The sequence below is a fragment of the Marmota marmota genome, unplaced genomic scaffold, assembly GCF_001458135.2.
Source record: "Marmota marmota marmota unplaced genomic scaffold, marMar, whole genome shotgun sequence".
Lineage (NCBI taxonomy): Eukaryota > Metazoa > Chordata > Mammalia > Rodentia > Sciuridae > Marmota > Marmota marmota.
In genome coordinates, this window is record NW_026000229.1 from 36,711,786 (window position 1) to 36,738,000 (window position 26,215).

The following is a 26,215-nucleotide window of genomic DNA, read 5'->3' on the forward strand; positions in this document are numbered from 1 at the left end:
TTGATTAGCAGAGCTTGGATTATATCTCTCTGCTGTTCAAAAACATTCAGTGGCTCTTACTGTCAGCTAAATGAAGAATAAATATCTTAGCCTAGCATCAATGGGTCCTATTTTTCTTCTATTTCCTTCTACTCACCTATATGAATCATGTGCATTTATCAACCTGGATTATTTATTATTCTGGAAAGAAGCCTCAGGGCTTTAGCTATATTCTTCTACCTGGAATCCCTTCCTCTGAGGACCAGCTCAAATGTCATATCCCCTGTGTCTGGACCTTTCAATGATCACCTGGCCAAAATGATTTCTCCCTACTTGGGACTCTTACAGCAGCATTTAACTTGCATCACCCACACAGCAGGTACCACTTAGTACCTTATACAGAAATTCTTTATGGATTTGTCTCATCTCTCTTAATAGTCTATAATCAACTGGAGGGCAGAGACTGTGTCTCATAAAACTATGCTTATAGCCCAGGTCACAGTGTTTAATATGTCTGTTGAATCTTTTTTATTTATTTATGGTATTGAACCCTTAACACTGAGCTACATCTTCAGCTCTTTTTTTGATATAGGGTCTCAATAAATTGCTGAGCTTGGCCTTTGGTTTGAGATCCTATAGCCTCAACCTCCTGAGTAGCTAGGATTATAGACATGTACCAACATGCCAGGCTGAATCCACCTTTTAAATACTAAATTCCTTTTTCTCCTACCAAACATACATACACACACACACACACACACACACACGTGTATATATATAATTTTTATATACATAAAATTATTATTTTCTTTTTAGTACCAGAGATTGAACCCAGGGGCACTTAACTACTGACACATTCCCATTCCTTTTTTTTATATTTTATTTAGAGACAGAGTCTTGCTAAAGTTGCTTAGGGCCTCCCTAAGTTGCTGAGGCTGACTTTGAACTCATGATCCTTCTGCCTCAGCCTCCCAAGTCACTGGGAACACAGGCGTGCACCACGTGCACCACTATGCCAGCCCCAATCAAATTCTTTACAATATCTTAAATAAAAATACTTATGAATACTCTAGTTAATCTTACTAATTCTTCCAGAGAATTCTCCAACTATCTGTCACTGCCTGCCCTAGAAGATGGAGCAGGAAGCAAGACTTTGATGCCTTTCCAGAAAGAGGGGGGCCTGAATGACATAATCCATGTGCATAAATCACCACAAATACTCTTATCCCTTATCTCATTTACACTATAAAGAGAAGTACAAGATGGCACAGTGGTGCATGTCTATAATTCCAGCAACTTGGAAGGCTGAGGCAGGAGAAACTCCAAGTCCTAGGCCAGCTGCAGCAACTCAGAGACCCTCAGCAACTTAGTGAGACCCTGTCTCAAAATAAAAAAATAAAAAGAAAAGGGGCTGTACCTCAGTGACCCCTGGCTTCAATCCCTAGTAACAACAAAAAAAAGAAAAAAAAAGGTGGGGGCAGGGGGCCTGTAGGTGTTTCTCAGTGGTAATGCATCCCTGGGTTTAATCCTCAGTACTGGGAGGGAGAGAAGAAATAGAAGAAGGAAGAAAGGAAGGGAGGGACGGAGGGAGGGAGACAAAGAGTTAGGTTCAAAGTTTTGGGGGTGTAGCTCAGCAGTAGAACATTTGTCTCGCATGTACAAGATCCTAGGTTCAATCCCAAGCAACACACACACACATACACACACACGAATAAGTTAAAAAATAATAAAGACAATTTTAAAAATTAAATGACCAATGTTATGCTTAAAAAGAGATTTAAATGTCCTTTATAGCCAGGCGGATCACAAGTTTGAGGCCAGCCTCAGCAACTTGGTGAGACCCTATCCCAAAATAAAAAATAAAAAAGACTGGGGATGTGGCTCAGTGGTAAAGCACCCCTGGGTTAAATACCCAGTATAACACACACACACACACACACACACGTCCTTTATAATCAGAAACAGATGTATCTATGATAGTGGTATTAACAGTGTTATCTCTGAGGTTAGAATTATGAAAGACTTTTCTTCTTTATGAGTCTCTATATTACTTGTGTAAAATCTTTTCAGAAAGCACATGTACTTCAAGAAGTATCAAAAAATATTTCATTTATTAAACTTACTAACCAAGAAAATATTTTTGAAGATGTTAGAAATGAATTATGTAAAATTAAACAAGCTCTAATCATAGATTTGCAAGAAATAAAAATTGTTATTATCTATTACCACTTTAAAAACTAAGCCTATTACTTGAGATATATTTTAAAGTAACACTTGTGTATAACTGCTTTGATGAAATATACAGTAAATTTTAAACATTTTAGACTTAAATATCAAACACACGTTTAAATTGGAGAGACATTCATCTTTATTGTTTTTCTACTTACAAAAATAATACAAGTTTATTGTTTAAAATTCAAACATTACAGAAATATATAATGTAGATAGTGAAAGTCCACCATAATCTACTATCCCTCCCTGAGATAACCAACATTAACAATTTGGTATTTATAGCCTCACTTTTTTATATGCATATGCTCACACGTATATGCTTTAACAAACATATAAATAGTCATTAACAAGAAACTGTTATACAATTTGCTTTTCTTCCCCATTTCTATCTTATATATCCTTCCATATCCATACATACAGAAGACTTCATTCTTTTTAGCAGGTATAGAGAATTTAATTTCATGGATGTATTCCAGTCCCCTATTGATAATTACTTGGATAACTTCAAAGGTATCACCATTATGAGTAACACCAAAAAAAATTCAATTATACAACATCTGTGTAGTGTGTGTGCATAAAGTAAGACACCAAAATTATAACTGCTAGATCAAAAGGTATGAACATACAAATTTTTCTTTTAATATATATTATCAAATTCTTCTCTAAGCAAGTTGGATAAATGTATGCTTTCCAACAGTACAAGTTATGTATGACTCTACTTACATCCGTACATCTTCACATATCTTGTTTTTATAAGCAAAAATTATTTAAATAGAATATTTAAATATTCTGGTCACAACATTATAGAGACTTAATAGGTTATAAACAAACATGTTTTTATACTGCCTGAAATTCTTAGACTGAAAGGAAACTACAGGAACAACTCACTTCTCAAATTATTTCTCAGTATAATGAATTTGCTCTAAAATAAAAAGTTATTCCCATATCTGGAGAAGCTACTGCTGTTAAAAAGCATGCTCACCACCCTAGTGGTTTCTATCCTGACAGAAAATTAGGACTCCTCCAACCCCTTGGAGTTCACTGGTTTTACTTTCTTTTTTTCATTTTAAAAAACTTATATCTGTAGCCCTGAAATAAATTACACAATAGTTGGTATCAAAAATAACATTTGCTATGCCCTCCTTTTGGTCGGTAGTTGAAGTACTGTTGATACAAGTCAGAATATTGGCAAGAAAAAGGTAGAGGACAGGTCACAAAGAAAAGCCATGCAGAAAGTGTCATTATTAAATGTTGGAATGAAAGAAGCCGAACCTGCAAAAAAGGGACTGCTCACAAATGGAAACTTGAAGGAATAAAATCTTGCCAGCAAACTAGAAGAAAATTACTTGGTATTCTAGAAATCTGTGAACCCTGATAATATTAGCAATCTCTTTATAGCTGTAAAGTTATTTAGGCTTACAGTGTGCTTTCACATTCACTAAATCTCATTTAACCCTCACCACAACCCTGGAAGGCATTAGTATTCCAATTTTACAAATGAGAGAGGTCAGCTCCCTCAGATGTGAGGATATTGCTCCCCAACCCCAACACACACATATATTCCCCTCAATCACACGCACTCACACCACCAGGCTACTCAAAGTGTGGCCCAAGTAAGACAGCCTGGGCATTACTTCGAAGCTTGGTAGAAATGCAGAGTCTCAGGATGAGCCTGAGTCTGCCTTTTGGCAATACTTCTGCCCACCTCCCACCCCAGCCCCAGGGGCCTACCCATTAATTCTTGAGAAGCCTTGTTCACCAGTCAGTTCTGAGTTTGTTATGAGGCAAAGTCTGTGATAGCTGCAGTACAGTCCTCACAAGAGAGACCCAGCAGTCTGGGGAGGAAGGGCATCATAAGCAGAAAGAACATCGTTAGAGAAGTCTGCAGTAGGTTATTAAGTCATATGAAAACAATCATGATGTGCAAATACTGTCCTCTGCAAATTGAGAAGCCAACCAATGAGTGTCAAGGTAGCAGAGGAAGGCCTACCTGCCTGCTGCAAATTTAATTCTGACAAGCAGCTGCTTGCTTTTCTCTAAGGTAGGAGCTGGGAGGTGGCAAGAGTTGGGTTTTTTTTTTTTTTGTTGTTTGTTTGTTTGTTTTAACATGCTCCACCCTCCTCCCTCCTTGCCAACTGTAGCAAACTACCTGTGAGCTGCCCGCCATCCAAACCACTTGGCTTAGGGCTTCCTCTGCTCAGGGCAAACTGAGGCAGTGCAGGGAAGCAGACCTTGAGATCCCATGCTTTTGTACTATACCGTGAAATCACATTTGCCTATTTGAGAGAAGAAATCAAAATAATTCAAATTTGAAACCAGGTGAAGGCAAGGCACTTGCTCAAGAACTTTGCAACCCTGGAACCCACACAGCCAAAAGGAGTCAGGTGGGCAAGTGACCTTATTTTTATGTACGTTCAAATTCACTGAACCCCAACTGTCATAAACCAGATCAGTTCCTGGTATGGAACATTTTAGAACCTCCCCTATCCACACAGAAAGAGGCATTTTGATCCAGGTACTCTTCACTGCTTCAAAAACAAGGTCAGTTGTGAGCTGTAAAGATAACAAAGAGGTGGAATTCAGAGGGAATAGGTCTAGGATAGCACTAGCAACTAGTCAAGAGCATAAAGTACACAATCAACCTGCCAACCAAGCCACCACAGATTAAAGCTCAGTAATACCCACACACAAAACTAATCAAGTCATCTGTAGGTCTTCAATTCACTCCCCATACAACTCCAACAGAGAAGCAGCAACTTCTTGTAACTTATAGTCATTTAGAACCACACAGCTGCACCCCATCGACTTGATTCAAATTCCCACAAAACCACAAGTTGCATGGTTCCTAACAGTACCACAGTGTGGCTCAATGGTTAAGCACCCCTGAGTTCACTCCCAGGTACAAAAAACAAAAAACAAAAACAAAACCTAAGAGTACCACATAACAAGAAAGGGGGAAACAGGAAATTTGGAGGTGGAGGTGAGAAAGGAGCAATAATAGAGTAACAGGAATTACTGAATAATGGCTCTAAAATAAGTCTAAGAATTTAAATTGATTTCTATGGGGAATAGTGAAGAAAAAGTGTATTTTTTAAAGGAAATACCTTTTCCTAAGCTGAATATAGGAGATGACTCTTGGCTACAGCAATTCAAGGCATATTTTTGTGCTCAGTGCAATATTTTGAACCTAAATCCTCCCTAGGAAGAGAATTGAATAAAGTGTGGGTGGGCTTTGGAGTTAGGAAAGCCTAGGTTGAATTCCAGCTTAGCCATCTACTAATTGTGTAACCATCCTCTACTCACCTGACCTCTCCTATCATCACTTTCTTTATCTACAAAAATGGGATTATGGTAGAGTTGAGTAAAATTTGAATAATACATGTAAAATGCAAAGCACAGTACCTAGTACATAGCAAAATAAATCTTAATTATTATTACCACTGCAAATACTATTATTCCTATTATTAGTAGTACAAATACACTGCCAGTTGCCTAACAAAGGTTGGACATAGTGGTTCATACTACCTGAAAACACTGAATGGCATAAAACGACATAGTCGGGAAAAGAAACTTGAAAAACAAAATATCAAAATCAACTCCTTAGGTATATTAATTTTTTAAAATAAGTCATCTTGAGGCTGGGGAGTATGGCTCAGTAGCTCAGTGGTAGAATACTTAACTAGCATGTACAAAGTCCTGGGTTCAATCCTCATTTGAATTCAATTCACACACACACACACACACAACCCATCTTGATTATGTAAGATAAAACCTCATCTTTATTTTCAAACACCTTGACGACACTATTAACATCATATCTTTCAGAAGCTGCAAACACCTTGGCATTGTTCTATTTTTTTTTTGTAACTTGGGTGGCTGTAAACATAGAAGAACATTTTAAAATTATTCATAATATAATATTACATTTCATAAGCTTTCTGATATGTAATATTTTGTAATTTTTTAAAGTTTTATTTTTAAGTGCCAGCACCTTTAAAAGGGTCAATTGAACTTATGGAGAAAAGATCAGAAGCACTCTAAAGGAAAATAGACCTCAAAAACTGATAAGAAATGATGATGAAAGTTAGAAATTACGTCAAGTTCGGTATAAATGAAAAGCAAAATTCAAATCCTGGAAGAATGCAGGGTTATATATAGCTCAGTAGTAGGTCACTTGCTAGAATGCACAAAACCCTAAAGTTCAATTCCCAGCACTAGGAGAAAAAGAAATCTGAAGAACTAAAGAAGGAATCCTCCTTCTCAGGATTCCTCCAAAAGAGTAAAGTTGGGGGGAAAAATCAGCCATATGGTTTCACAAAAGGCTGTTACAAGATCTTCAAGTAAATTTAAATTTTAACTCTGAATGACTTCACCTCAGTTTGAGGGAGAAAGATGAGATGTGTAAACTTAGAATTCAGTCTTAAAAAAACCCGTTTTGTAGACTAGGAAAGCAACAAAAACAAAAACAAAAAAGCATTACAAATATTCTCTGTGATAAAGACAGAAGTATAAGAGGAGACAGCTACACTATAAAATCATTCTCCTGTAAGTGTTCTTCTAAACCAAAGGAAAATACTGTGCTCGCTTAGGCAGCACATATACTAAAATTGGAACAATACAGAGATTAGCAATGGCCTGTGCTCAAGGGTGACACACAAATTCTTGAAATGTTCCATATTTTTACCCCCACAATTAAAGTTGAAGGAATTCTGAACAGTTTATTTAAAAAAAAAAAAAAAGGAAAATACTGTGGTTAATTAAGAAGCACTATAGATGTGCTGCTATAACCACTGGAAGGAAGGAAAGATTTGGAAAATCTGAACAATCAAAAATACCAACCCTAAACTAGGTTTGGTGGAGCATGCCTATAATCCCAGTTACTCAGGAGACTGAGGCAGGAGTATACAAAAGTTTGAGGCCAGTCTCAGCAACTTAACAAAACCATTTCAAAAATAAAAACAGGTCTGGGGGTGTAGCTCAGTGGTAAAGTGCCTCTTGGTTTAATCCCCAGTACCACAAAAAAATAAAAATAAAAAAAACCCCTAAAGATCCACACTGCCCAGTCTGACTATCATACTCAATATTATTATTCCCCCAAACACATGCCCTTTTTTTTCTTTTTTTTTTTTTTTATTTTAAGAGGCAAGAGAAGGTAAAATCCATTAACAGGGTTAGTTAACACCCAAAAAAGTGAGTAATTCTCATTCTACACCTCTACTAAGAACTGCTGTGAAAAGAAAACTGGCAGAAAACCTGGACTTATCTTGCTTTAAACAATGGAACCCAGAGGAGAGGCTTAATTTGTAGCAATGGGAATGCCATGTATAATATAACAAATCCTACTGAAAACACTGTAGCTTTTTTCCCCTTAACAACACTGCAGTCTGACCATGAAGGAAAACCACCAGAAATGCTGAGAACAGTAGGACAGACTATGTTCTCAGAGAAGTTTAGCGTGAATAAATACAGTCCCAAATTTCAAGCCCTGGATTGCTCTTCAAACAAAGGGCAGTGATAACAGTCACAAGCCCAAATTTGAGATTCTAGGGGTTGGTAAGAAGATTGCAGAGGTCAGGCTAAAGCCTCACATCTACCTGTGTTTTTCATTAGTCAAGAAATGAAAACACATGTGGAAGACAAATGGAAGACAGAAGTGAAATCAGAGAAATACCAAGGTCCCAAAGACATTCAAGATACTGGCAGGAAGTAAGACCGGGGAACTTGCCCTAAATTGCAAAGTGAGAGAGGGAAAACAAACTTGGAAAACTATGAGTGAGGCCAAGTAGATGTAGGAAGCCTCCAAAAAACAATCCAGAACTTCAAGAGGCTGGAATACTTTTAGACAGTAAAGGAAGAGATGTGTTGTTGGGTCCAGGGAGGGAATTCTCTTTCTGATGAGAATCATTTTGAAGACTGAAGGCAGCTGCAGGCGCCGGAAGGAAGATGAAACAAAGATCAAACAAAACCAGGAGAACACGGAAACTTTTCATGGTAAACCACCTGTTCCAAGGATCTCAAGACACTCCACAAGCTTAATTCAAGAACACATCAGAGGGCTGGGGTTGTAGCTCAGTGGAAAAGTGCTTGCTTAGCATGTGTGAGGCACTGGGTTCAATCCTCAGCACTACATAAAAATAAACAAACAATGGGCTGGGGCTGTAGCTCAATGGCAGTGAGCTTGTCAAGCATGTGTGGGGCACTGGGTTCAATCTTTAACACCACATAAAAGTAAAAATAAAATAAAGGCACTCTGTCCATCTACAACTACAAAAAATAAATAAATAAACAAAAGAAAGGTATTGTGCTCATCCACAATTAAATGTTAAATATATACATTAAAAAAAAAAAAACACATCAGAGACAGAAAATGTGAACTTGACCCAACGTCACTCAACAAAGGACGGTGAGAGGCTGGCCACAGGGGCTTCTGCTCCTGATCATGTATTCTAGGTGGGGAGCCTGGAGAATCTGTATCAAACACTAAAACATGATGGCACACACCAATTTCAGCGGCTCTGGAGGCTAAGACGAGAAGATCACGAGTTCAAAGCCAGCCTCGCAAAAGCAAGGTGCTAAGCAACTCAACGAGACCCTGTCTCTAAATAAAAATACTAAATAGGGCTGGGGATGTGGCTCAGTGGTTGAGTGCCCTGAAGTTCAATCCCTGGTACCAAAAACAAATAAACAACAACAACAATAAAAACCTCTAAAACACTGTTGGTTCCTACGGGTTCTAGGGGAAGTGGGTAGTGGAATGGTGAGAGCAATGACTGGCCAGGACTCCCGGATATCATCATAAAGTTTCTTACTACTACTCACAAGGGAAATTCCTGCTGATTTTCCTTAGTAAGGCACTGATCAGCTCCTCACATCTGACCTCACAATGCATAGTTCTATCAAACTGATCCCTGACAAAGCAGTTTGTGAATAATCTGTCTAGAAGACACAGAAGAGATAAAAACTACTCAAGGAAGAAAGTATACTTACTGGGCTAGCTTGATATACTTTCAGAAAGAAGTCTCAGTGAGGAATTGGATATGAAGAAACAGATCTTAGGATCCTAGCACCTAGTCCAAGGTTTCATAACCAGCAGTGGGCATCAGATGAAACTTAATATTTTATGCAACTACCAAACACTACCCTCAGAAGTTCTGATTCCACAGAGCTAGGATGGGCCTCAGGAATGTATATTTTAAAATGTTACAAATATTCTGATGCCTCATGGCCTTTCTAATCGTCTCCCAAGTTGAGAGCCACTAAGCTAGAGCTAATGATTCACATGCTTTGAAAATGATTAAGTTCCCCCTCCCAAATAGATTAAAGAATTTCGATACTAACATCTAGGCGTAAACATTGAACACAAGCTGCAATTAGATTACTGCCAATCTTTTCTCCTTCATAAACCCACCTACACAAACTCTTCTTAGAGCCACATATTAAAAAGATCAAAGCACCACCGTATAATCATATTTGGTGGGGGGAAGGGAGAAAGAGAGCACGCTTGAGAGTGAGAAAGGAAGGATTAGATTTACAATCATAAAAACAGAACTAAAAGAAAGTCCCCCTGCCCATCGTTTCCAGCAAAATAATATATAACCCAGACTGGATTAATAGCTATTAACAAGGAAGATTTCAAAACCTCCTTCACTTATTTTTTCAAAATTTAACAAATCTCCAGCACAGGTAATCTTTTTGTATCCCTAACTTAAATCTTGCCTGCTCTGCTTCAGTCCATTTCTGTGCTTTGTTTAAAAAAAAAAAAAAAAAAAAAAAAAAAACTCAGCTACCTCCATATAAAAATCATTCAGTAACTTTAGAGTGGGAGGGTTAGTTACCAAGAGCATACATTTGCTTCTTACAGAAAACAGCCTCAACTGAGATGACAGGCAAGAACTGACAAATGTACAGGATTTAAACTTGAAAGGTATTTATAACTGATAACTTCCATCTAAACTTTATCAAGACTCAGCAGATAGATCTGGCACAAAACTTCAAATCACTCTTTTTCAATTTACTCCACTGAAGAGACTTTCCTCCCTTTAAAAACCTTATAAATATCTCAGCTCTCATCTACTCTTTGTAGTAATTTAAATCCCCACCTCTACTGGCTTTCTCATTTAAACTATACATTTAATTTAAATATAAGTTGGTTTTTTTTGGGTTTTTTTTTTTTTTTTGGTAGCATGGATTATACTCAGGGGTGTTTTATCACTGAGCCACATCTCCAGCCCTTTTTATTTTATTATTTTTTTATTTTTAAAGTTTTTTTTTGGCTGGACACAATATCTTTATTTATTTCTTCATTCATTTATTTATTAAATATTTATTTTTTAGTTGGACACAATATCTTTATTTATTTTTATGTGGTGTTGAGGATCGAACCCAGGGCCTCGCATGTGCTAGGTGAGCGCTCTACCACTGAGCCACAACCCCAGCCCCTGGCCCTTTTTATTTTGAGACAGCATCTCCCTAAGTTGCTAAGGTCAGCTTTGAATTTGCTATTCTCCTGCCTCAGCTTCTTAAGCCCCTGGAATTACAGGTGAGGGCTTCCTGTTTAGCTTAATCACATTTTAACCATATGTATATGGTTAAAATCAAATCTAACCATATGTATATGGTTAAAATCAAACCCAGTGCCTCACACATGCTAGGCAAGCGGTCTACCATTGAGCCACAACCCCAGCCCTCTTATATCCTTTCAACTAAATAGGCACATATTAAAAGGCTCAAAGCACCACCATATAATCTCTTCTTTTCACTTACTTGAATCTCTTCTTTTTCATCATTTTATTATTCCTAGTTTTGATTTCTCTTCTAAAAAGGTCACAAATCCTCCTGATCATTTTTTATTCTTCTGTACTTATTAGACATGTCATGTCTAAACTATTCTCATTCATTTACTCCTTTAATATTTACTACATACTGTACATACTATATACACTGTCCTAAACAGTGTGATGTAAAAGAAATAAAGAACATGACCCCTGACCTTAGGAAATGAAGACATAAATAAAAGAAAGAGTGATTGATTTCAAGGTAGTGAGACTAGTCCAAAAAGGCCCTGTGTCTTTGGAAAATATGGAGATGACTCTAAAAGTAATACAGAATTTGATGAAAAGGAGTAAGAAAGCAACCTTAGAACAGTATTATTCAAAGCAGGAGACCACCTAAGGTAAGAGCTGTATAAAGATCCTGACATTGCCCCCTCAAAAGAGGCTTGTCTTTTTGTCTTCAAATTTTATTTCAGAATTAGTTATCCTTGAGCCACAAGTTTTCTGTTACTGATTACCCACAGCCACCATATATTAGAGCAACTCATGAATTTAACAGACTAGGTCCTATGTGGGTTACCACAAAGCAGGCTTTTTAGAATAATCTTAGGCAAAGATCCTTCGCTAAGAGTGTGGGGAGATACCCAAGAGGCATCTTGGGTACTAGATAACCAAAAACTGTTCATACTCTTGGGTGTTAAAGATAGCACTCTTCCTTTGTCATATCATTCATGGGTCATTCAATTTTTCATAAATATTCCCTTCATACTTAGGTTTAGGACAGACAAAACCTTTAAAGCAGTCTGAAGTACTGAATTGATATTAGAAACAGAGATGTTTAATGGTGATCACAGAGATGTCCCCTTTTTTTCAGTTTTCCTGGAAAGCTCTTCTCTTGACTCAGGAGTTACGATTCAAGCAACCCCTCCTCTAAGATGTCTTTCCTACTTCCCCTAAACTGACTTATACTCTGACCCTGTGATTCCATTAACAACTTACTGCATACTTCTAGAACAGCCCCTATAATTATTTGTTTACATGTTTGAATAGCCACAAGTTCTCTGATGGTAAAGCTAGTGTTTTATTCATCCCTGACTCTATACCTAATAGGACTAAATAAACACTTGTTGACTACATTAATGATGAATGACAGTTTTAAAAAATGGTGATGGTACTATCTGGATTCCAGACCAAAATTGCAGTAAAGTATTCACACTGAAAACTAAACTTCCATTATATATTTCTGCCATATATTCCATTTCTGAAGATTGTTCTAATAGTTCTGATCACTGCCAAGTTACTGGCCATGAATATGAGCATCTGCAGTATTAAAAATGAGCAAAAAAGTGTCATATCTAAGACAACTTCTAACTTTGAGGTTCATTCTCCTGCCTCTAGAAAATAGGAACAATGATTATTAAGAGTTCTTTAAAAATCCAAGCATGGTGGTCTGCACCTACAGAGTTCCAGCTACTCAGGAGGCTGAGGCAGGAAAATTGCTTCAGTCCAGAAGTTAGAAACCAGCTTGGACAACAAGCAAGAACCCATTTTTTGTTTGTTTGTTTGTTTGTTTGTTTTTGTACCAGAGATTGAACCTAGGGTGCTTAATCACTGAGCCACAACACCATCCTTGTTTATTTTTTATTTTGAGACACAGTCTTGCTAAATTGCTGAGGCTGGATTTTAACTTTCAATCCTCCTATCTCAGCCTCCCAAGCTTCTGGGAATATAGGAATGTACCATACAACCCTGTGTGAGAACCCATCTTTTAAAAAAACAAACAAAAAAAGGACTTGGAAGGATCACTATCTACACCACCATGGAACGTTGAGGCAAATTTTTATTCACTATATCCCCTGTTGAAATATAAAGAAAAGCTGTTCACCTTCTTATTCAAATCCAATTAAGGTTCTGCTAAAGGACAGGGGTCTGAACTAAGTCCTCCCAGAACCCTGTCATGTTGTACATCAGCACTCTTAACTCATTCACCAGGTTTACTCATCTCTCACAGTCAGGCAAGGCAATAAAATGCTACTGTCTCAAATGACTCTCCCTGTAGCAGTCCTGTACCACACAAGCCTATTGTGTTTACAGACTGCTAATAAGACACACAATTTAATCTGATCCTGTGGGAACAAAGACATAGATTCCCTTGAGGGAGTAAATAAATTTAGTCTATTTTTGTATTACCAAAGTTGTGGGGTTTAACAAAGTTGAATAAAGCATAAGGACCAAAACCCAGACAAGTGATGGAATGGAAAAAAGGACTTTGCCTCTGGGAACCACTTGGCTCTTGGCATACAGTGAATGGGATAAGCAATATCAAGGGCAAACTTAAGAGAACTGTTTTTGCTGGCACATATGTGGCTTCTTGCATGTTTTCATTCCTAAGAAGGCCAAGATACTCCAGTTAATTAATTAGGTCTCTTAAAGAAACAAATTTGTTTTGACCCCAGGTAAGAGCAATTACCAGACCAATATTTCAGACAAGGTGCTTAAGATGTTAAGGTATTTCTTTCTGTTACTACAGTCTTACATAAACCCAGCTGTCAATACTGCAGCCACATTAGTCACATAGGGTATGTAGTCCCATTAGCCCTTTCCAAGAAGGGAAACTGAGTCATAGTATATCAACTAGCTTCCCGAAGCAAACACTTAATTTGTAGTGAGATCACAGTTGAACTCACCTTCCTACTATTCACCTCTTTTCATGGATGAATCTCACCACTGCCTACCCACACCGCTCTTTTTCCTCCAACCCAAAACCAAATCACTGCCTGCTTGAGAGGCAGAGGCCTGCATATTTGATCTTTTAGAGACAACAGGAGTGTCTAGCTCTCTTCTTTCCCAAGAAAGAAGGTGAAATAGGAACATGGAGCAAGGAGAAGATAAAGAGATGGAAAGAGGGTGGCTATGACTCACCTTGGAGCTGAGGTCCTCTCGCCTGTTTCCTGCCTTACTCCTGCGTAATTTGATGGATGGGGACCGCAGCAGATTCTTAATCCGGCTGGTAATGGTTGACCCTTCCACCGCCATCATGATGAGGAGCCCGGTGGGACAGTCCCTGGTCCAGTCTTGGGACCTGTCTCAACTGTGGCACTGCCTTCTCACTCCAAACAGCCTTCCAAAATGACCTCTCACTGGCCTGAGATGGCAGAAGCCACCTCAACATCACAGTAGGTGTCTTCTGCCTACCTGTCTGCCACTCTTATCCCTAGGTATTGCCCTCCCCTTTTCCTTCATCCCCACCTTTAAGCCCTGCGTGGTTTCTTACAACGTGGGAAGGAGCTACACGAAAGGGGCGGGGGGGGACCCTGAACTGCGAACAGATACCAGGCCCACGCCTGCGAGAGGCATTTAACTGGAGAATGGGGCAGATTCTAGTAGAACTACTGGAAGGTATGTTCTCCGTTAACGCCGAACTGTTCCCATGGAAACCGCACTGTTCAGAGGAAGCGGCCACTGGGAGGTTCACGGGGACCGTGCTGGCGGTTGCGAGGACACGGTGTGGCTGGGCTCGTGATGGCCCTGCAACTCGTTCTGCTAAGGGAGCCTCCCTCCCCCACCCCCGACCCTCAGGAGCTCGCTCTCCGCCATCCACAACCGCCTAGACTTTTCTTTCACCCGCCTCAGAAGCCCCTGCTACTCGTCAGCGCCCCCGCTCGGGCCCAGCCTCACCAGCCCCGGGGCTCGAGGGCTGCCCGGCTCACAGCGCCCTCAGGCATCGCGCTCGGCGATTTCAGCTCCGCTGCGGCCGCGGCAGCAGCAGCTATGGTGGCACCAGCGGCTCAAAACGCGAACTAGCGCTTGGGCCAAGCTAGGGACTGGGAAGGAGGAGCCGACGCAAGGGGGTGCGGTCTGTAGCCAGGAGGTCGTTTCGCGACTGGACAAACCAGGCTTGCGGGGGCGGAGCCAGCGAAAGACCTAGGAAGACAAGGACTCGGGACTGAAGAACTACGGATTCCGCACAGTATAATTGTTGGGTACCGCTCTTAGAAGAAGGTCAACAGAACACGGCTTCAGAATTGAGAGAACCAGGCCTTTTATGGTATTATAAGCCTGGTGCCCCAGAGAACTGCACTTCCCAGAGCCCCAAGACGATAACCACGCCCCCAGAGTGCTAACGTTGGCTTTTGATAGGCCCGAGGGACCGTGGCTGAAACAAACTAGCTCAGAATTACAAGGTTGAGATACAGCCAAAAAACTCGGCTCCCATCCCACCCCAAACGCTAGGATTTAAAGCGGTTCCAATAGTTTCTGATCACGGCCAACCTAGTGCTTGGCCCACGTGTTAAAAGATTCTTCGGAGTAATCCAATTCAAACGCTAACAACAGGGTTTCATCTGGGCAAGCTGATTGGTCGTGATGGAAGAAAGGGGCGGGAGACAGAAACTTCGAATACAGCTTTAGGCGAGCCAGGAGTGAAACCAAGTCAATTAGTTTATGGGATTTGTTTTGTGTCCTGTAGTGCTCTCCCCGCAGTTAACCAGGCCTGTGTTATTCCAGATGTTTCCCTCGGTCCTGTCAAGTTTTACTTGTGAATACTACTCCCTCTTCCCCAGGGATACTTGCCGAGGTCACTGTGAAGCCTTCTCGGACTATTTGATGGTAGTTTTTCCTGCTCATGGAGGTGAGGGGAACACATGGAAATATCACTACGTATTCCTATTTCATAGATAAAAGTTAAGCCTACATCAGAAAACTTGGACCTGAAGAATAGTAGTACACTGTCTCACCCTATCCAGATCTTTGGGATTCCTGAGGAAGATTATATATTAGCAAGAAAGACGACTAAACAGTGGCAAAGCAGGTGTTGCGTATACTTTGGCCACATATTAAAAACAAGATTCATAAAAGTTCACAGGTTGACATGGACAGGAAAGATGTCACCCCTTATAACATCTCACTGGCAATAGATTGAGTCAGGCCTTCTACCCTTCAACAATGCATTGTAGATCTAATGGAACTAAAATGGGACTTTCCCAAAACTGGAAAAAGGAGGCAAGAGGCATTAGCCTTAATTGTACAAACAGGTGGTTGACTCCAGAAACACCTTGCCAGTCTGTGCTTGGACTTTTCCACAAAGCTAATATAACACTGCTAATAAATGGTGCCACCTGGTGTTTTTTACTTGTGTGCAGCCAACCCTAGCAACTTCCACTTCTATCCATGAAACAAGAAAAAAGTGTGCCCACAGTTTTTTAAATTCTCTCCAGGTCATTTTTGGGTCCACTGACAGCTTTCTCACCTACCCACTCATGGCCAAATAAAGGGTTTATTAAGTGTCATTGGTTATTTCTTATCTAAAGCTACTTCAGTTTAGTTTCAGAGAAAAGGTTCTCTGAATTGTTCTCATTTTAAATTGAAGTTGCACTGGCAAAGCTCCTGCTTTTCTTGTCTGAGATGATCTACTAAGATGATCCTTTTTTAAGATAAAATACAACTGAGAACAGTGTAATGAGAGGATGGAATCTGGAAACTTCCAAAGCCCAAAATCACATTTTTAATTTTTCACAATTCAAGCCAACCTTTATTGTCCAAGTACCATACCACCTTTTGAGATGCCAATATGGAAATAAGTGCAGGCTGTTCACATGCTTCATGAAATCCTTAGAAAACAACACTCCCAGGGCAGGGGCTGTAGTTCAGTGGCAGAGCGCTTGCCCAGCATGTGCAAGGAACTAGGTTCCATCCTTAGCACCATATAGAAATAAAATAAAGGCATTCTGTCCATCTACACTACAAAAAAAAAAAAAAAATACCAGGTCCAGTATGAATATCAATGTTACTCCCTTATCTCTCCCCTTAAATACTTGTCATCCCAACTCTCCAAAATGCAGTTGTCTCTTTATATAAAAGTATTTCATTGTCCATACACTATTTCACTATTCATTCTCCTTGTATATGTACTAAATCTGTATGCATGTTTGTCATATTCTAAAATTCTAGATGTCTGGGAATAAATGTTATATAGTTGTCTTGTTTAGCATTATGCTCTTTAGATGCAAGCTGTATATTCACCCTAGGCAAGTAAGGGGCAATTAAATGATTCTGGAAAACTTAACAGGCTAAACATTTGCTAATCAACTCAAATTTATTGAGCACCTTTACATGCAAGGCACTGTGAGACAGCTGAGACCAAAGACTGCAGTTGGAAAGGGGATAGATTTCAAGACAATGCTTCCAATGCTGCTTTCCTGTTCAACAAAAATCTCTTCTACCAGCAGTTTACAATGATAAAATTTAATGGTTTAGCCTTAGCACCCTCCACACTCACCTCCATCACTATTAATATTTATGTGCCTTTGTAGAACAGTTCAGTCATTTTTAATATATTACAGTTGTCCCGGTTTAAAAATATATCAAATAATTTCCTTTTATTTCAAATATGTATTTTAACTGTTTTTGTTCAACTGACAGTAAGTCTAACTTCGCTTTAATTTTCCATGCACCAGCCATTCATGCCCATGTAAAATTTATTTCCTCATAGTACTTTCTCCAAAACCAACATTTTGTGCAAGAAAAGTATTGATTCTTGGTTTATTAGTCATTCTTCATAGAAGTACCTGAAATGTGCTACCTACATGGTGTACAGTTGTTGTGTTTGTTTGTTGTTTGTTAATTCTGGGAGTGAGGGACAAGGGTAATCATTATTTTCTAGACCTGTCTTCAAAGTGCATTTACCTCTCAATTCATCCCACCCCATTCCTTTTCAAATATCTCAATCAGTATAGTTAAGGAAAAAAATATATACTAATAAACACTGTCAAAAATAACACATGGATTGTCTGCCTTTGTCCTATATTCAAAATATTTTCAAGCCAGTTACAGAAAGATCTAGCATCAGGTATTTCATCCATAATTCTGGGAAAAAGCAACTGCATTTATTATAAAATTATACAAAGTAAGTAATCTATATGAAGCTTGTATTACTGAACTTGATCTGTTAGAGACCTCTTAAATAGGAGTAGCTCAACTTCTAAAAAATGCCTTTAATAAAACTTTTTGTAAATTATCAAAGTAGTCATAGTATCTTGCTTGCCTCAAGAATACTTACTGTCCTTAGCTACTAAGATTGTTGTTTTATATCCTGTTATTTCCCAAGGTAACAAACTGCCTTGCACAAAGTATTAGGCTAGCCTTTCTTCACTGTAGAATGACTTCTGAAACAAATATTTGCCATCAGGTTGTTCAAAATTTTGAAGCCTCCATGTATGACATGCTACAAGGATTAGAATAATAAACCTCCCCCAAATGGCATGTCAAAAACTTTGCAAACAGGAAGAAATTCCCATAAAAAACTACTTCGAAGATACCTGCTCTTAAATAGGTCTCAGGGCATTAAGAATTATATACTCCAACTCGGCACAAACCTCCCAACACCAAGTCCTGCTTTCATTAGTACAACTAATTTATTTCAGGCTTATACATCCTGCCCTTTAATTGCCAAACAACTTCTATTCTTGTTTCTAAAAAAATAGTCACTTTCAAAAGCAGAAAAGGAAAGATATATATATATATATATTTAATATATAAAACAAAATGCTAAATCTGACATAATTATATTCTTAAAAACATTCCATTTATTTACAGTTGTATAAAAAGGCGAATTATTGGTCTACTGAGATCATGCTTCTTATAAGAGTTAGGGTGAGAGCTCACTGTCTTCCAGGTTCCTCAACTCTTCTCTCTCAACTTCATCTTTCATAATCACACATGTAATTTTCATAGATCAGTTTTTCCTAGGGTAAGGTGAAAGGGTAAGCATTTTTGGAGATTTCAGATTGCTGCCCAAACTGCAGGTTTGTTCTGAAGACTGAGCTCTCCTCAAATTAGCTCTGTATTAAGAACACTGTATCTTGGCGCTTGTGGGGATTGTAATGACATCTACAGTCTTCTCTGAACACCGGGAATTATCCCTCATTTCTGTCTTTTTCACCTCATATAAGCACAGCCAAATATCCTTTATTCAGGAACTGACCTTGGCCCATCTGCCTATTTTCTTCTAAGGAAGGGAAAGTGTTCAAAAGCTTAAATGGTCCTTCTTTTCCTGAGGATTACTCACTCCCTTGCTTGCTCCTTGGCTGACCCTCAAAAGCCACTGAACAAGAGCCTTGGGAAGTCAGGAGGAAATGTGGGGATGAGACAACGAAATAATGGGAAACTGCTATACCCAGGCTAAAGAACTGGCATCTCCAAGAACAATTTTTAGGAAGGAAGACAGGGGCTGGACTCCTTGGCTAAGGCATTGGATGATATCTGTTGGGTAAAGAGTAGAAGAAATAATGAGGAGCATTCTTTTAACTACTTCAAGCTTCTTCAGCAATGAGTGAAGGTTAAGTGCCGATAAGCAGGTCTAGAAAGGCAAGCAGCACAAAACCAACAAAGAATTTACCCCAGGGCACTTTGCAGAGTAAATTTTCCCATCCTTTTCAATCTGTTGATTACCAGAGTTAATAGAAAAGGAATCACTATGGAAGTAATAATTCACTGGCTAGATCCATTCCAAAGTTGGTCTCATAACCTAGGTCTGAATAATGCTGAGTGGGACTTGGGATAAAGAAGGCAGGGGATATAGAAGAAACAGCATAACCCAGGCACAGCCCAGGCACTGGAAGCTCTTGTGTTAGTGTTTTACAACACAAGCAAATCCTGGCAATGAAGACAGAACAGGGGTTACATTCCGAAATATAATCATTTAAGAAAGGCAAAATGCAGCAGCTAAATCCCAGTCTATACATTTTCAGAATAGTGATTCTTGCCCCCAGGAGTTTCCAAGAGACCCCTCAAGTGCACCATGATTATTTACAAACTAGATAGGAAACATTTCTATACTCAATACAAATCTCATCTTCTAGGTTGAAAACTTCAGCCTTTGAGAAATCTATGAAAACAACTATACAAAAATATAAATATCTTTATCTTTACAGGCTGTCAGTTCATACCCTGACAGCAAATGAGTGAAAAAGCTCTACAGATCATTGAATCCATGGTAGCAGATAAAAAATATATCTTGTGATTCAAATACTGCCTTATTTCCCTGGTAAAGAGTGCCTACTGTGACTTGACTTTTCTTTACATCATGTGCAGGTAACAGTGAATGAAACCTTCAAGCACCAGGAGGCTAATTTAGGAAATATCCAGCCCCATTTTTTTTTTCTTTTCTTTGTTTTCTTTTTTTTTGTTTGTTTGTTTTTTGTTTTGTTTTGTTTTTTGTTTGTTTAATTTTGGCTACTGTCTCTGGTCTGGACAGAGAATGCTTTTCACATTAGCTGTCTAGAGTGATATGATTTGTGAATGGGGAAGGGCTCCCTCCATGTCTACCTCCAAAATACATATTCCAGAAATCCCTGGCACTATGAAATAATTTTTTTAATACCCTCAAAGACAATAAGGGAGCACTTTAACATCTCAAAATAATTACCTTAATAGTAAAAGTTAAATTCATCCCTACTTTACCAGAAGGCTTAAAATTTGTTAATTCTGATTGAAAAGGTGAGGGAATGAAAGCTAGTTGGGATATGAAAGAAACGATTTTGCTGAGTCACATAAAATCCTTCACTTTGGTATTTCATGGTACCTATCTTTCCCTATTATTAAAAGGCCAACTAAAAACTCTCTTCTGAATCCCTTTGCACAAGTGCATCACATTCCTTAGATTTTAGACAATCTAATTGCTATCAACTACAGTTCAGTCCACAGCAATTCCAAAGTCTCAAGCAGCCTTTTCTCTCTGGGGAGAGAACTAGGTACCACTATGGAGCCAGTCTTGTTATCAATGCCTTGGGTAAGAGGGGCACCTCGTGTTCAATAATGGATCACATTTTAGGATGAGGGGACCCAGCACCACAAGTGAGGTAACACATTTTAACATGATCAGAATTTCATAGTATTTCTTATACCAGGGCCAGCACCCCTACCCCCTTTCTCCATTATTATCCACCATATATACCATCACAGCCAATCAAGGAGCATAGTTCCATGACACAAATAAACAGATGTCTGCAGAGAAAGGAGTTGAAATTCAATTTCCCCTCACAGCCTGAGGACAAAAAGTTCATTTCCCTGCAGAACCTGGTGAGACTCCAGGATTGCCCAATTTAGCCACAATAGGTGCCAATGTAGGCATCACCTTGCTATCCCGGCCTTCCTGATCATTCCCTGTTAAGTTCATTTTGTGTCCAAATGACCCAACTTTGGCAGCTACAGGTGCCAAACAAGGCATCACCTTCAGACTCTGACCATCTGCATCACTAGGAGGATTAGCTACTTTTAAACCTAAAGGTGCCAACTTTGGCATAGGCCTCCACAAAGTATCTGTGTTGCTGTTCTCTAGACCAGTCTTCATGTGTAGGATGGGCGGTGAGGACACACTTTCAGGCTCTGTAGGGAGGCCAGATGTACTCTTCCCTCCATCACTAGATTTCCTGTGGGAAGGAAGGGAATCCTTTATCTCGGAGTCAATAACAATCTTAAGGACATCTGGCTCAGAAGCTGTTTCCACAAGTTGTTTTTCATTCTCAGAAAAGTCATCATCTTCCAAGTGCAAGAGGAGGGGGCTGATGGAGTCACTCTCCCTTTGAATATCATCAGACAATTCTTTCAAGTCTGTTCCCAAGTGGCCAACCTGGAAAGTTGCTCTGTTCCGGGGAGGCAGCTTAGTGATAAAAGCCTGACGAGCATCCTCTGAGAACTCCGTATCCATAGAGCTAGGCAGTTCAGCCAGGCTAACAGAGTCATCATTTAGTTGCTGATTAAGAAAGGCAATCTCATTGAGCAGTGAAGTCAGTGTCTCATCAGTATCATCCTCATCTTCCATGCTAGTTAGCAGTTCACTGGGATCAAGAGCTGCTTCCTCAATGGCTGATGCTACTTTCCTCAGTTCCATTTCTATGCTTGAGTCTTTGAGATCTTTCATCTTTAATTTATGAAATGGAGATTCCTTAGACTTTAGTCTCTCCCCTCTTGATTCACCCTCTTTCCATTTATACCGAATCCCTCTCATATCACCAGTAATCTTTTTAGGTAAGAACTCCTGTGCTTCCTGCATACTGGAAACATCAATGATTTGTGGAAAACCACAATCTTTATTTGCCAGAAAAACTTGTGCTGGACCCAATGCCATTCTGCCATCTCTATGGCTTCCTCTGGAAGAGATTCTATCCAATTCTTTTAAGGAGGTATCTTCATTTCTGACAGTGTCTTTCAGATGGTCAAGTGGTTTCCCATCAGTACCTTCATGTGGATATTTGTTGCCACCCATATCTACCACACCTCCATCTGTGGCCAAGGATGTCACATTAACAATCCGTGGCATCATAAATAAGTCATCATTTTCTGAAAAACAAAAATTTGGAAAAAAAGAAATTCATTTAGATCTACAGTAGTAATTGTCCCATCCACTCCTCACCATTCATACACCTTAGGGAATTGTTAAAATTCACCAGTCTACTTTTGTCAAGAAGAAAGAAATATAATAAGTCAAATAAAATACAACCAAAAGACCCTCTGGTATTCCATTATTAATAAAAAGTTCCACTGAATCATTTTTTAGAAAAGCCCGCCAAGTTACTTCTCATCCTAAGACAAAAATGCATCTTGATTCACCCAATTAGCTGTTACTTTGAAGGTAAAATGAAAGCCTAGAAGGAGCACAGTAAAAGAAACAGAGGAGTCCTCCAGAGTGGATGTAGTAGTATAGACAAGGAATTATTGTTAGCAATGGCAACAAAGTAACTAGGACTTTAATGTCGATGAGGATCCCCTTTACCCTTTTTTTAACAGAAATTTTGGTGCCTGAAACCTAAATCATCAAAATGACACGTTCTTTTTAACCCTTTACCCCCAAAAGGAGTGGTGCTCAAACTGAAACAGGCTGGAAATGTGGGAGGTGCATGATTTCTGAGTATAACATAAAAATTTATGATAAATATTTATTAACACCAAAAATTAAGATAATGACTTTTCAACATATTCCTTTCACTTTTGACATCTTTTTTTATTCTTCTACTTAGGAAAAAAATAGAGTTCACAAAATAGTCCCCAATCCCAGGTAAAATACACTAATCAGTGCCACAAGACCAAGTTAAACATGTTATCTCTCACCAAGGCATTGCCAACAGAACAGCTTTCCATCATTAGAGAATGCAACCAAGGGCTACCTCTGTCACTGTAAGACACCTGCGAGAACTTTTTTCCACTACCCATAGAGTCAACATGACATACCTGATTGAGCTACAGTACCGCCTGCAACTTGAGGCTTCAGATCAGTTTCTAAGAGAGCAGGAGGAACAGTTACTACTGGTCCTGAGAATAGGGGACCTTTTAAAGTGAGCACTTGTCCTTGTGGGGTCATCACGAGGTTGGCAGAAGTGTGTGGAGTATTAGAGGATGAGAGGTTTTCTGTAAGGAAGATTAGAAATTAGTTATGGATAAAATATGTTCAATTAATGCTAGTGTAGTCCAGGAGTCTAGGAGGCATTCCCAAAACCAAACTCTGACTTGAAAAAAAAAGAAGTAAATTTCAATTTAGTAAAACTAAACTAGCGGAGCTTGCTTTTTTGAACCACTTTTCACTGAGTAATGGTTACCTGTTCAAAGATTCTCCCTAAGGGAAAGAAATGATTTGTTGAGGAACAGAGCTAGGGAAGCAGTTTTTCAATGGAATGCTTTTGACGGACTAGACAGACAGTCAGAATGAAGAAAAATTTTATCCCTAGGTTTCCTTTCCTATCCACTTCTAATAAAGTATTTCAAGTTTCCAGGCCTCAGTTTTTCCCACCTGTGAAATGAGATAATACTATCAAATTCCTTTCTTGATGATAATGTCATTGGATTTGGCAATGTTAAAACTAACTTGTATTTTAGTATCCATCTGGTTTTAATATACTAAGCTATATTTTCTGGTTTGTACACTGGGCTAGCCTGAGTAAAAAAAGATATATGTTACTTTTAAGGATAAAAACAAATAATATAAAATCAGTATAGCCTAACTCTCAGAATCAAATAGAAAGAACTTAAAAACAATTTACCTTGTTCCTTAATAGATCTGATGAGAAACAGAGTCTATTCAACAAAAAAAATATTATTATTTATTTATTTATTTTAAAAAGAAACAAGGTCTCACACTATGTTGCCCAGACCTAAACTCCTAGGCTCAAACAATTCTCCTAACTTAAGTCTCCCAAGTAGGTCACATCATCATGTCCAGCTCAAAATTTAAAAAAAAAAAAAAAAAAAAAAAAATCCAGTTTGTCTCAGACCCAAATTTTATCAACCCATTGGCAGAATTGCCAGGAGGGATAGGGGTGGGGGAATATATATAGTTTGAAAAGTTGGCATTTACTAAAATCACCTAACTATAGACTACCATCAGAATTAGGATCAACATGTTAATCAGAACTGGTTAGCTTCTCAAGAGTTGCTTGTGTGTGTAAAGGTGGAAATAAAAATCTAATGTTAATTCAACTTTTTATATAATTCATTTTTATTTAACTAAAATTATGGCCAAGAGAAGACATTCAGTCCACTAATTAAATTGATGTTCATCTATATTAAGGAAAGCAAAGAATGTCCCTCCTACCTGTGGCCTGGTCTCTTTTTCTGGAAAGAATCAAAGGTTTCCCCCTCCTGTTATTTATAAACATCTGTCCGAGATCTACAGATGATGTAGAAGATCCTTCCTGCTGTTTGCTAGTTCTGGGAGACACATCAAACTCATCTGATCCCATCTTCTTTTTTCTTTTTTGTGCCTCTAGTGCTTGCTGTTTTGCATAAATATACTCTAGCTTCTTCAGGACCACTTCTTCTGTCTTACCTACAGGTTGATAGGGAATAAATTATCACTCTCTGAATGACCCCACATAATAATGAGAAATAGAGTCAACTGAAATCCAGTTGATTTAACTATATTCCCCAAAACTATGGAAGGCAAGAGTGATTATAATCCAGAAGTATGTCCCACCCAGTCAAAAGATAACTCTGATATAAACTTAGGGAACACCAAGCCTTAAACTAAGTAGTATCTGGAAAGGTCTACTGAGGATTTCTCCTTGCTAAAGCTGTTACTATGCTCTTTATCAAAGACCATTTACTTATCTCACCTGAAAGAGATGATACCTTCCGTATCAGAATATTTCGTTTTCGAGTCAGGAGATTTTTCTGTCCTATCAATTTGTCTGCTTGATCTGTAAGTCCCTGAATTTCACTGAATGCCTAGAAAAGAAATAGCAATATTATGTCAATTGATCCATTCTTTGCCAAAAACAAGGAAGGCTAACAAATTTCTTTAATAAATTGGGTGGGTGGGTAATCCCTAGGGATTGAACCCAGGGGTGTTCTACCACTGAGTTATATCCCCAACCCATTTTATTTTTTATTGTGAAACAGAGTCTTCCTAAGTTGCCTAGGCTAGCCTCAAACCTGAGATTCTCTTGCCTTAGTCTCCCACATCACTGGGATTACAGGCATAATGTTCCCACACACAGTTTTCTTAGTGACAAAATCATAAATTAATAATTTAAAGATCTTTAAAATACCATTTAAAACAACTATTTATATATAAGAACTTTTTTTGGTAAAACCACATGGAGTTTTCTGGGTTATACTTTCAGGGAATGTAGATAATGATTAATGATTATTTTCAAAGAAAATATCACTGAGTAACAGGTGCTCTACTATTTCTTGAACAGAGATATAAAATATTCACGTTCAGTTTAGATTTTAATCAACTTTAATCTTCTAGCATACATTTGGTTGAAAGAACACTGTGCTAGAGGTATATGAATACTTACCCTATTATTTCTCAACAACTTTTTTTTTTTTGTATCAGGGACTGAAACCAGGGGCACTTAAACAACTGAGCCACACTCCCAGCCCCTTTTATGTTTTGAGACAAGGTCTTACTAAGTTGCTGAGGCTGGCTTTGAACTACCCCATCCTCCCTAGATGCTGGGATTACAAGTATGTGCCACCATGCCCAGCTATATCTCCAACTTCTACTTAAAAGCAATTTAAACAAAACTACCCTAAGCTATTCTATGCGCAAAGTTAAAACTTCTCCTAGTGTGAATATTTCAGATTTTCTTTTAAAATGTCAACTGTTATGAAGTATGTTAAAATATCACTTATGGGCAGGGGTTGTAGCTCAGTGATAGAGCACTTGCCTAGCACATGTGAGAGGCACTGCGTTAGATCCTCAGCATCACATAAAAACAAATAATAAAAAGGCACTG

General features: G+C 38.7%; 2 protein-coding genes and 1 non-coding gene across 24 annotated transcripts in view; 1 reads left to right on the forward strand and 2 right to left on the reverse strand.

Annotated features, from left to right (window-relative positions):
- The window catches only part of Mapkbp1 (mitogen-activated protein kinase binding protein 1), a 59,784-nt gene extending 39,742 nt beyond the window's left edge, over positions 1 to 20,042 (reverse strand). For 8 of the 10 annotated variants that reach the window (XM_015480788.2, XM_048792921.1, XM_048792923.1 and 5 more), the window contains exons 1-2: positions 14,661 to 20,042; positions 13,905 to 14,127 (exon numbers count right to left, since the gene is read on the reverse strand). In XM_015480788.2, the coding sequence (XP_015336274.1) occupies positions 13,905 to 14,021 (117 nt within the window). In that variant the 5' untranslated portion in view covers positions 14,022 to 14,127; positions 14,661 to 20,042. Of the gene's footprint in view, positions 1 to 13,904; positions 14,596 to 14,660 lie in introns of those variants that run through there. The other 2 variants (XM_048792919.1, XM_048792918.1) reach the window with 2 other exon arrangements.
- On the forward strand, positions 6,789 to 6,893 carry LOC125613467. The gene has a single exon (XR_007344032.1). It is a non-coding gene; the product is annotated as a U6 spliceosomal RNA (small nuclear RNA).
- A 145-nt stretch (positions 20,043 to 20,187) lies between the features above and the next one.
- Mga (MAX dimerization protein MGA) overlaps positions 20,188 to 26,215 on the reverse strand; it is a 123,628-nt gene continuing 117,600 nt past the window's right edge. For 11 of the 13 annotated variants that reach the window (XM_048792895.1, XM_048792903.1, XM_048792897.1 and 8 more), the window contains 4 exons: positions 25,085 to 25,196; positions 24,565 to 24,798; positions 23,208 to 23,384; positions 20,188 to 22,319 (listed from right to left, as the gene is read on the reverse strand). In XM_048792895.1, coding sequence (XP_048648852.1) covers positions 21,040 to 22,319; positions 23,208 to 23,384; positions 24,565 to 24,798; positions 25,085 to 25,196 — 1,803 coding nt within the window. In that variant the 3' untranslated portion in view covers positions 20,188 to 21,039. Of the gene's footprint in view, positions 22,320 to 23,207; positions 23,385 to 24,013; positions 24,048 to 24,564; positions 24,799 to 25,084; positions 25,197 to 26,215 lie in introns of those variants that run through there. The other 2 variants (XM_048792904.1, XM_048792900.1) reach the window with 2 other exon arrangements.